The sequence below is a fragment of the Neofelis nebulosa genome, chromosome 4, assembly GCF_028018385.1.
Source record: "Neofelis nebulosa isolate mNeoNeb1 chromosome 4, mNeoNeb1.pri, whole genome shotgun sequence".
NCBI classification, from domain to species: Eukaryota; Metazoa; Chordata; class Mammalia; order Carnivora; family Felidae; genus Neofelis; species Neofelis nebulosa.
In genome coordinates, this window is record NC_080785.1 from 68073184 (window position 1) to 68085840 (window position 12657).

The following is a 12657-nucleotide window of genomic DNA, read 5'->3' on the forward strand; positions in this document are numbered from 1 at the left end:
CTATTGGGCTCTTACAGAAAAAGTGCTTAAAATAAACAGAGTAAAGAATAACACACTATTTCTACCAGATTAAGAAGAAAAAATTGTACTTTGTCTCTATAATTTTGCCTTTTCAAGAATTTAATATAATGAATCATACACTATGTAGCCTTTTGCTTCTGACTTCATTCACTTAACATGGTATTTTTGAGAATCAACCATGTTCTTGTAAGTATCAGGAGTTCCTTCCTTTTTCCTGCTGAAAAGTATTGCATGGGTGTTACAAAATGTTGTTTTATCTATTCATCAGTTGATGGATATTTGTTTCCATTTTTTGACTATTATAAATAATGCCTCCATGAACACTGATGTACGAGTCTTAGTGTGGACATACATTTTTATTTTTCGTGGCTAGATATCAACGAGTGAAATTTGGGGGCTCTATGGTCAGTGTGTAACTTTTTAAGAAAATGCCAAACTGTTTTTCACAGTGGTGGTACCATTCGGTCTTCCCATCAGCAATGTGTGTCTGTTCTAGTTGATCCAAATCTTCACCAACACTTGGTATTGGCTATTCTGTCCGTTTTAATGGTTTAGTTCATTGACTTTCATTTTCTTTTTTTTTTTTTTTTTTTTTTTTTTTTTTTTTTTTTTTTTTTTTTTTTTTTTACATCTTTTTTCAACGTTTTTTTTTTAATTTATTTTTGGGACAGAGAGAGACAGAGCATGAACGGGGGAGGGGCAGAGAGAGAGGGAGACACAGAATCGGAAACAGGCTCCAGGCTCCGAGCCATCGGCCCAGAGCCTGACGCGGGGCTCGAACTCACGGACCGCGAGATCGTGACCTGGCTGAAGTCGGACGCTTAACCGACTGCGCCACCCAGGCGCCCCGACTTTCATTTTCTAAATAGATTACATACAGATAACAATAACTATTTTTTTTCTTACTGCTCTGTCTAGAGCCTCTAAACTACTAGCAAATAATATCAGTAACTGTGGGCATCTATGACTTGATTTTTATTTTAACAAATGTTTCCAATATTTTACTGTTAGGATCTCACTACATTTGCATTTTAGTCACATTAGGAAATGTCATATTTTTAGTAAAGCCGGTTTTTACCACACATAGATAACTGAGTTTTTATCAGGTGTTATTCAGCATCTACTGTGATCTTCATATGAAACGAACTAAACTAATACATTTCTTAATGCGAAATCATCCTTATGTTTGTGAAACATCTCTGATTAGATTTGTTTTGATTCACTACTTGGGTTTCTTCTTCTATACTTCTACATTTGATTTACTAAAATTTACATCAATATTTTTTTAATATTTATTTATTTTTGAGAAGGAAGAGAGACAGAGAGACACAGAGTGCAAGGGGTTGGGGGCGGGGGCAGGGCAGGGGAAGAGAGAGGGAGACACAGAATCGAAGCAGGTTCCAGGCTCTGAGCTGTTAGCACAGAGCCCGACAGAGGGCTTGAACTCACAAACTGAACCATGAGATCATGACCTGAGCCAAAGTTGGACACTCAACTGACTGAGCCACCCAGGTGCCCCTAAAATTTATATCAATATTTTAGGTGAATTTGGTCTAGAAAAGCATCTCCCAAACTATATTCCATGGGAAGTACATGTTCCTAGGGAGGCAGGAGAACCACAACAAAACTCTAATCCTCAATTTCTTCTAATGTAAAATAGGTGTAAATAGATATAAAGAGATATAGATGGCTTAAGGTACCATTAGGAAGATTAAATGAGATAATGCCCATAGTTGCTTAACAAGTAAATGAGCTAGGATTTAGCCAGGCCAGCATCAATCATTCTGGAGATGACTACACTCTGTTACATCTATTATTAAAAGAAAATTACATATATGGAGGAAAAATAAAACTTCTTGCAACAATTTAACAAGCAGTAACAATTTAGTAGAGCCAGGGATTTAGATTTTTAATTCTGCAACCCAACAATAATGGATTCTCCCTTTATAATGAACCCTTTCAAAGGAATTCTTCAAATCTGGACAAGAAATTAGCCTACCTGAGTGTGATTGATGGTTACATGGTTGCCAGGAAGAGGTGACTGACGCTCTTTCTCTTTACTGTGCCGACTGCTCTGTTTACTACGTTGTAGCTGCTGCCTCAGTTTGGCAATCTGCTTTGGGGAGGGGGGAAAAACAAGATGAGAACAACAGTGAATACCAGTTTTTAAGTACTTCTTATTTTAATTTTTGGATGCTGGTAATTTTTTCCTCAAAGGTTTCAAGAAGAGATAATATTTCACTGCAAAGATTTATTCTTCTACATTTTTAAGATTAAAACTATTGAAAATAAGAGGTACAAACTTCCAGTTATACAATAAGTAAGTCACAGGGATATAAAGTACAGCACGGGGAATACAGTCACTAATATTGAAATCATTATGTTTGGTGACAGAAAGTAACTAGACTTTTCATGGTAATCATTTCATAATGTATAAAAATGTTGAATCACTATGTTGTACAACGGAAACTAACATGTTAACTACACTTCAATAAAATGTATGCTACGAATGCTTCACTTGCTCAATTGAAATAGTGTTTTGGTAAACATGCAGACTAAATTTTTCCAAATTATTTCAGATTTTACACCAAGTATCTTTGTACACCAAGTATCTACCTCTTTAAACACTTTTTTTATAAGGCAAAAAACTAGTGTTTCACATGCTAATTAAAGTCAAAGCCCATATATTAACATGGAGATCACATTAGTTTCTAAGTTTCCATCTTACATAAACAAAACACTCCTGGTTTAAAACACTTTAAAATTTTCAATCTTTTCATGGTGAGGAAAATCCAAGCATTGAGTATTAGTAACTTCCTAGTACTGAATATCTTACTATACATTACTCTTTAGTCACACAACTTTAATTTTCCAGCTCAATTGAGATATAATTGACATATGGTGTTGTCTAAGTTTAAGGTACAGAACATGTTAATTTGATACATTTATATATTGCAAAATGATGCCACCGTAGCATTAGTTAACACGTCTATCCTATCACAAAATTACTACATCTTTTTTTGGGTGAGAACAGTTGAGATTTACTCTCTTAACAGCTTTTAAATATACAATATTATTAAGTATAATCAAAATGCTACACATTAGATCCCCAGAACTTATTCATCTTATAACTGGAAGTCTGTACCTTTTGACCAACCCCAATTTCCTCTACCCTTCAGCTCCTGGTAACTACCATTCTACTGTTTCTGTGAGTTCAATCTTTACAGAACCCACATACAAGTCATATCACATAATATTTATCTTTGTCTGCCTCACTTATTTCACTTAGCATAATGCCTTCAAGGTTGATCCAGGATGTTACAAATGGCAGGATATCTTTCTTTCTCATGGCTGAATAATATAACAATGGAGATACACACACACACACACACACACACACACACACACACACACTCTCATACTACATGTTCTTTATCCATTCATTTGTTGGTGGACACTGGCTATAGTCAGAAAACTTTTAAAAAACAAATGTAACTTAGACTGTATTCTCCTAAGTGGAATGGTAACATTCCCAGGCTTAAGAGAAAAGTCATTATTACCATATGGCTTGGAATTCATTAAACTACTGGTATTTACCCCCCAAAAAATATAAAAACACTAAGTCAAAGGGATACATGCATCCCTACTTTCATAGCAGCAAAACTATGGAAGCAGCCCAAGTGTTGGTAGATGAATGGATAAAGATGTGATATACACACACACACACACACACACACACACACTTTGAATATTATTCAACCATAAAAAAGAATGAAATCTGGCCATTTGCAACAAAATGAATGGAGTTAGAGTGTATAAGGCTGAGTGAAATAGGTCAAAGAAAGAAATACCATATAATCTCACTCATGTGGAATATAATAAAAAAACAAGCAATGGAAAAAAGAGAGACACAAACCAAGACATAGACTCTTACTATAAAGAACAAAAACTGATGGTTACCAGAGAGGAGGTAGGGATGGGGAAAATAGGGGATGGAAATTAAAGAGTACATTTATCAATATGAAAAAAATAGTAAAATGATTTTTAAAAGATAAGACCACATTTGCAATCAAACGGTGCAGTGCCTGGCATGTGATAAGGTTCTGCAGGATTGAAACCTGTGCCCATTTCTGGTTTACAGCGATGGCCCCACACAAAGTTCCTTGGAATCATCTGGGAAACTAAAAACCAAAAAACCAAAAAAAACCCAAACTCACAAAATCCTGACCAACACAGATTCATTCCTGTGCCTGTCCCAGATCAATTTTTGTGGTTCTGTATAGTTTCTATGTGTCAGCATTTAGGAGCCCTTGTTCCAGAGTATTTGAAGTTACAAAAATGCAGCCACCAGACCCATCTCTAACTGCATGCAGCTCATCATGCCAATATTTAACAGCAGATTCTATCATGCCAGCCTAGCACTGCAAAACATTGTCCTTAGAATTTACTGTGGCAGAATAAATTTCCTCGAAATTAAACATAATCTCAAAAACTGAGACATAAGTATTACCAGGAGGTAAATTTCAAACAGAAAACAATTTATATTAAACAACAACCTGGACAGAACTCAAAATACCTAATATATTTTAGATGACATATAATCTGCTTCAAATATGCCAGACCAAGAATAAAATATTCCTAAGCATTTTAAAGGGAATAATTAGCAACTTGGGGGAAGTTATAATACTGGTATTATTTTCTTTGTAGAAAAGATGACATCAATCAACTAACAGTTATTCCTTAAACACCTAGAAGCAAGCCCAGTTTTATGTTACCTACTTAAGGAAAGTGTAAATACAAAAGTAAAGTCTGCAGAATATATTGATTTCCTCAAGGACATAAAGCAAAAATACACTGTATTTTAATATTAGCTAAATGCTTTCCTTGAATAACCATGGCAATAAAAAGCAAAACAGACAGTTGCTATTAAAGCCTATACCACTCAAAGGGAAAAGTATATATAGGTTGCTAGAAAAACTTATTTTTACCTATGGCAAATAGAAGAGAAATAGCATGGAAGCAAATAAAGCACCTAGACAAAGGAATAGTTTATATCCTTTCTTTTATATTCATATCCTTAAATTCCTTTAGTTTTTTTTTTTTTAATTTTTTTTAACGTTTATTTATTTTTGAGACAGAGAGAGACAGAGCATGAACGGGGGAGGGGCAGAGAGAGAGGGAGACACAGAATCTGAAACAAGCTCCAGGCTCTGAGCTGTCAGCACAGAGCCCGACGCGAGGCTCGAACTCACAGACCGTGAGATCATGACGTGAGCCGAAGTCGGATGCTTAACCGACCTAGCCACCCAGGCGCCCCAAATTCCTTCAGTTTTTAAAGCTCTCTGTAGCTTGTAGACCTCTCACACAACGATCTTGCAAAGATATACAAGCAAGATGGTCTATGTTAACGTTTGAGTTCCCTGCTCTCTGTTGAAATGACATTATTTTCTTCTAGAGAACATTAATTTTCACAAGAAAACGAATCAAAATTAGTAGGTAATCATTATAAATCAGAAAAGATTATTTTCGATGATAAAAAATAAAAAGGATTTCAAATTGTACAAGTCACTTAATTAGGAAAGAGGTAGAAAATTAAGTGTTTTCTGAATATTAATGATGTTTCAGTGGTGTTTCAAAACCAGCAAGAGCTTGTATAGAAGAGCCCATAATGCCTAGAGATTAATCAAGGCAATTTGTACTTTTTCATTTTTAAAATAATCTTTAAAAATAAACAAAAGCAATCTGAAAATTGATCAGTCCTAAATCACTCTATTTTAAAGGACTTGAGATATCAAAATAAGCCAGAAAATATTTTGTTCTCAACAGCCTTAACAAACCCCTGAAAACAAAGAGCATCCATCATGGGTACCTATCTTACTTTGCCTGGAACACCCAGTTAAACTGTGTAACCTTACAGCTTTCACACAATACTGTTCATCTCAGGATATTATATAGCTATGCTCTTGTTTACAATTCCGTAGAGATTAGGGTAAAAGGGAGCTCATCTTCCTAAATATATATACTCAGATTACAAATTTTAGTCAAGACCTATGTAAAATGAAAGCAAGATGCCGTTAAGTCCTCCTTCGCTTCACAGTAAGGCGGTTCCTGTGTTGTTTACAGCTACATTCAGTAGAGGGGCAGACCTGTGTCACAACTATAAACACTCTCACCTTCCATAGTTGGGCTTAGAATTTCCCTCTCCTTTTCCTTTGATGATCAAGAGCAGATGGCCATTTGTAGCCAGTAGAGAGTAGACATTAGAACCAGCAAAGAGTAGACACAAAGTCGTGTCCATGAGGAAGGGGCAGAAGGAAAGTGCAATCCCCTCTCCCCACACACAAACACACATACATCCCACCTCATCCATAGCTCTGAAGCTCTGCCCAAGACAGCCTCTCTAGGCCTACATTCCATCAATTGCACGGAAGCTCCTGGTCCTCACTTTGATGAACTCGCCCACCCCAGTCACTGTGATGAAATGCCTACCAACCTTCATTTACAAAAGGGGCAGTAAATTGTACTGATAGGATTTTTTTTTTAAGAGAGAGAGCACGCACACACACACAGTGGAGAAGGGCAGAGAGAGAGGGAGAGAGAGAATCTTAAACAGGCTCCATGCCCGGTCAGATCCCAACATGGGGCTGGATTTCACAGCTGTAAGATCATGACCTGAGTTGAAATCAAGAAGTCAGATGCTTAACCAGCTGACCCTTACTGACTAGACTCCCCTTACTGACTAGATTTGAACTAAACTATAGATATATCTGATTTTGTGTTTCTAAATATTCATTACCTATGCTGTGGCCTTATGAAAAAAATTAAGAATGGACCTTGAGGGTATTATGCTAAGCAAAATAAATCAGCCAAAGAAAAATACTTTTTCATCTCACTTATATGTGGAATCTGAAAAAAATTCATACAAACAAAGAGCAGACTGGTGGTTACCAAATACAAGTTGGGGTACAGGAAATGGGTGAAGGTAAGTCAAAGGGTACAAACTTCCAGTTACAAGGTAAGTAAGTTCTGGGATGTAGTGTATAGCATTGGTGACTACAGTTAACAATACTGTACTGAAATCTCAAAGTTGCTAGGGGAACAGACCTTAAAAGTTCTCACTACACATGAAACAACTATAATTATGTGAGGTGATGGATGGGTTAACTAAGCGTATGGTGGTAATCATTTTGCAATATATCCATATATCAAATCAGTACACTGCATACATTAAACCCACACAATATCATGTGTCAATTATAACTCAATAAAGCTGAAAGAAAAAAATTTGAGGAGAGAGGAGTCTCTTTAAACATAAAAGGGGTTTCAAGCATATGAGCTCCAAAGTTTAAAAAAGCTAGGGAATAATGTGAGTCACAAAGAAGAAATTATAAGCATAGGGGCGCTTGGGTGGCTCAGTCGGTTGAGTGTCCGGCTTCGGCTCAGGTCATGATCTCATGCTTCATGGGTTCAAGCCCCGCATCGGGCTCTGTGCTGACAGCTTGGAGCCTGGATCCTGCTTCGGATTCTGTTGTCCCCCTCTCTCTCTCTGCCCCTCCTCCACTAATGCTCTGCCTTTCTCTTTCAAAAGTGAATAAACATTAAACAAAAAAAAATTTTTTTAAAGAAATAAGTGTAGAGAGAAGAATTAGCATAAATACTCACAAAAAAAATGACTTTTGTGAAACTAGATGAAGACAAATCAGAGACCGGCCTTACTTAAAATCTGAGAAGAATACATTTTATTGTAAATTTCTGGAAACCTAATTAACATCATCCCTACCTACTCATTTGCTATTTTTGTCTGGTTAGTTTCCCCTACTATTGTTAACATTTAAAAACAAAATAAAACAAAACTCAGCCTCAGGAGACTTGTTGAGTACCTTCACCTCAGATACTGAAAGGGAGAGAAATATTTCTCATGATGAATTCTACTCTACCATAGGGCAGGGAAATGAGAAATCTTAACCAGTAGGAAAGGAAGCAGGACCTGAGGGCTTTGGGAAGAGTAGGGAAAAAAATGAGAAGAAAAGTATAAAACCAGGAAAAAGGTGCTCTGCTGCTTGCTTTTATATAAATTATGTCATTCATTTTTTTAATAAAAGCATACAAAATAGGTACTATCACTGTCCCATATTATAGGTAAGGAAACTGAAGCAGAAGATTAAAAAGTTTGCTAAAAGTCACACATTTAAGGGGTGAAATACTTGAACTTAGGAAGTAGAATTCCAGAGTCTTCTCTTTTAACCACTATTCTACACTGCCTAAAGACACAAGTTAATAACTTACAGGAAGACAAGAGAATCTTACAAAAAATTAACAACAGCTACACCAAGAGAAAACACAAAAACAATTACTAAAGATATTAACCCAGCAGATTTTTCTGAAAATATAATGTGGAAAGTTAAGAACTTCAAGCTGTCATTACCTTTTATATGAAAAAAAAAAAAAAAAGGAGTATGTGACAAACTTGTTTACAAACATCAAGTGTCTCAAAACAAAGGTTCTACAGTCTAAAAACAAATTTTACATATTACTCCTTTGTCAGTGTTCAAAGGAATTAAACATACAACAGTATCTAATCTAACACAAAAATAAAAATTTGGAATTTCTTTTAACCTTTCCATAAATATGAATAATTACAGTTATTTTCCTATGTTTTTAATTGCCAAGAGGCAAACCCTAATGAGCTAATTGCTATTCATTCAGCCCCATGAAATGAACACAGGCATATGCACGCACACACATACATAAAGAACTCACATATATGCAAACATGTCCACAAGCATAGGGAGATGTCACCTACACGTACATCAAGCCTTGCATGCCCACAGACAGACATGCTTGCCCACATTCAGACTCACACAAACCCACCAACCCAGGAACAGAGATACTCCCACACTCAGATTCATCCCCAGAGATACAGCTAGCTTTGGGACTTTTATGCTAATAATCTGTAATACAGAATTATATTTACAGCTACCACTAAGGCATATTTGTTAACAGAAGCATGTTAATAGCAATACCAGACTAACATTTAAAAAAACATTTGGTTCACAAACCCACTTGGATCCCATAAATTTATTATATCTATTTTATAGATGAGGACACATTCTCAAAAATAAAGTACCAGAGTGCCTGGGTGGCTGAGTTGGTTAACCATCCAACTCTTGATTTCGGCTCAGGTGACCATCTCACTCTACATGGGATCGAGCCCCTTGCATTGGTATTCTCTGTCTCTGTCTCTCTCAAAAATAAATAAATGAACATTAAAAAAAATAAAATACCTTTCCCAATGTAATACAGCTAATAAATGGCAGACCCAGTCCTTTAGCCTTTCGTTTATAACCTCTATTACCTACCAACGTGGCTGAAAGTAATTCTATGTTAATGTTCAACTGCAAGTAACTACCAGTCACTGTGTATTGGTTTATAACCTCAACTGCTTTGTAAAGTAACTTCCTTCCTTAATGTTGAAGATATTGCAAGATATGAGACTGAAGTAAAGATGGACAAAAATTTGAAGAAGCTACTAACATACTAACCTACTGATCAGTGTTCTTTTTTTTTTTTTTTTTTTGACAGTTTGTATGTCCTTAAAAATTCTTCCTTTTGGAGTCAATTTTAAGTAATGAAAAGATTGCAAAACATCCTTATAATTCAATTTAATATGGATTTAGACAGACTTTATTAGATAAATATTTTTATTTTTTAAAAGTTTATCACATAATTCCTTTGAGTTCAAAGGGATAATCAAAATTCTTCAGACTATTATCTTTTAGGTCCAGAGAAAATATTATTGCAATTATTTCCCCCTAGTATAATATGATAAAAAAAACTAATACCAAAAATTAAGAAAATGTTAGTGCAGAAGGGATATAAAGAAACTTTTGTTTTCCTTACTTAAGGGGTGACTCAGTCAGTTAAGCGTCTGACTTCGGCTCAGGTTATGATCTCATGGTTGGTGATTTCGAGCCCAGTGTCAGGCTCTGTGCTGACAGCTCGGAGCCTGGAATCTGCTTTGGATTCTGTGCCTCCCTCTCTCTCTGCCCCGCCCCCACTCACACTCTGTCTTTCTCTCTTTCTCTCAAAAATAAACATTAAAAAAACTTTTTAAAAAAGGAAGACCACATCAATAATATCTATCACTGTTTGAACAGATGTGAGAAATATCCATAATCATTTCATTTACTGCTTCAGATGGCTCCATCTAAGAAAAACTATCCAAGTAATGAGAAAAGCTTATTGGTGAGATCAGGAAGCAACCCATTCTTTTTCCTAATCTCTACTGAAGAACTTAAGAACAGCAAACCCACCTTTTTTTTAATTTATTTTTTTAATTTATTATTATTTTTTTTAAGTGGCTCCACACCCAGCACAGAGCCCCACAGGGTTTGAACTCAAGGACCCAGAGTTCAAAACCTGAGCTGAGATTAAGACTCAGATGCTTAACTAACTGAGCCACCTACATGCCCTATCCTGTATGTTTCAATTTATCAAATTCACAAATAGTAAAATTAAAATCAAAACAACAATACAACAGTATTATTTCTTTCTTGGAATGTCACCATTTGGTATTGGGATAAAGGGCAGATTTGCTAACTGCTTACTATAAAAATAGTGGATTCCCCAAACTCTGTGTTTCTCCCCTGTAATGTGATCTACTGCATGTGTAGGAATACATTTGGGCTCTCCCCATCACATGGGACTTAGTGTTCAGGGGAAATACGGTAAACTTGATGGTCTTGATACTTGCTGTGCTGGGAATAACAAAGGCCACTGTCTCTAATCCAGGCATCTCATGCCTTCTGCCAGCATCCCCAAAATAGTAAAAGGCTAATTTATTACACTCTAAGTAGGAAAAAAACAAAATCCAAGACCTGAGAGGGAATACTTCCTCCTTTGCCTCAAATAAAGAGAAAGAAATTTTAATGAAACAACTTGGCAAGATCAATTTATGTTCCCCACAGATAAGAGGACACAATGGACATTGATATCTGACTCTTATTCTAAATACTGAAAATGTTGGGCTAGGATGAGAGCGATTTACTGTTGCATTAGAATCAGCCTAAACTCCTAAACACTAACCAGAACCCCCCCCCCAAAAAAAAAAATGTATGAGAGTTTACCAGGAACCACTTAGGAAAATCTGAGTGCCAAGAGTCATCGTGCAGAGTTGTCTTTGGTTTTAAGAGGGGGCCCACCTACTTAGAAGGGTGAACCGAGTCAGCAGCTGAGACAGTGAATGTTATTTCTATGATTCTAGAGGCTAAGAACACAGTAAAAGACTCACAAGCCCACAAATGCAGAACAGTAGATAAGAGATGTATAGCAACAAGGGACCCCGTGAAATTACTCTACAAAACAAAGTCAGTTTTAAGAATCTGTCAAGCCCAAGAAATGTAAAGACATCTTATTCCCCTTACCTTTCCCTCTCTCCCAAGCTCCAATTGCAGAGGAGCTAGGAGAAAGTAGCTAGAACCATAAAAGCAGCCAGAAGCTTTGACTATTTTAGTAAGTTAGAAAGCATGCTCATTCAAAGGGACCACAGGACTGTAACGGTGATCAGATTCCAGTTTTGCACCACGAGCAGGAGATGAACTTCTCTCACTCAATAAGGATTGTGGGAATTAACATAAAGTCTTTTTTTGATTAGCCCTTAAAAGTCTTAGTTGGTTTTCTAATGTGTAATTATTTCTTTTGGATTTCTATATCCCTTACACACTATTGGGCATACAATCTTATTCCTATGATGTTATTCCATCAACAAATGCATTGCCACTAAACACTGAGGATGTATGGTGAAACATATCTGAAAGATTTACCTCTCTTCTCTTTTACTCTACTAAATGTATATAAATGAAGTATTGTAAAAAGCAATGCTAATAATATCCTTATCATTTAGTTAACAGACTTCTTGAATTCTAGTTATGCTTTATAAATTAATTTTTTAAAAAATTTTTTTTCAACGTTTTTAATTTATTTTTGGGACAGAGAGAGACAGAGCATGAACGGGGGAGGGGCAGAGAGAGAGGGAGACACAGAATCGGAAACAGGCTCCAGGCTCTGAGCCATCAGCCCAGAGCCTGACGCGGGGCTCGAACTCACGGACCGCGAGATCGTGACCTGGCTGAAGTCGGACGCTTAACCGACTGCGCCACCCAGGCGCCCCTATAAATTAATTTTTAAACTGTGTTTTATAAGCAGGAAACCACATTTCTAACAAGTGGAAAAGTACATTTGTACACTTGCTTAGTTTGTAAAATCTAAATAAAGGTTGGGTTGACAACCCTCCAGCAAACATAACTCAAAGGAGGAAAAGTCGTCTTTTCATGAAAGAAATGCCTCACTTGGATTCATTTCCTTAACATGAACATAATACATTACTGTATACCTGTATCAGTTGCAATTTCTGATAAATGTATTGAAACTGATTGCCCTTTCTATTGTAGGTAATGGGCTTTTCTTTCCTAATTGCAAGAATATGTGTGTGTGTGTGTGTGTGTGTGTGTGTCCTTAATCTACAATTCGATTATACTATACCTAAAGGTGGAAATTTTTTTTTTTTGTCCTGTTTAACCTCCTTGGAACTGGTGGGCTTTTTCAATTGCTGTCCAAATATAGCAGACTTTCAATCTT

The 12657-nt window shown here is 36.3% G+C and overlaps 1 protein-coding gene across 1 annotated transcript in view; it reads right to left on the minus strand.

The window, feature by feature from the left end:
• Nucleotides 1–12657, minus strand: part of GLCCI1 (glucocorticoid induced 1) — a 106414-nt gene that overhangs the window by 27181 nt on the left and 66576 nt on the right. Inside the window, exon 4 of the mRNA XM_058728698.1 lies at nucleotides 2021–2134. Coding sequence (XP_058584681.1) covers nucleotides 2021–2134 — 114 coding nt within the window. The remainder of the gene's footprint in view (nucleotides 1–2020; nucleotides 2135–12657) is intronic.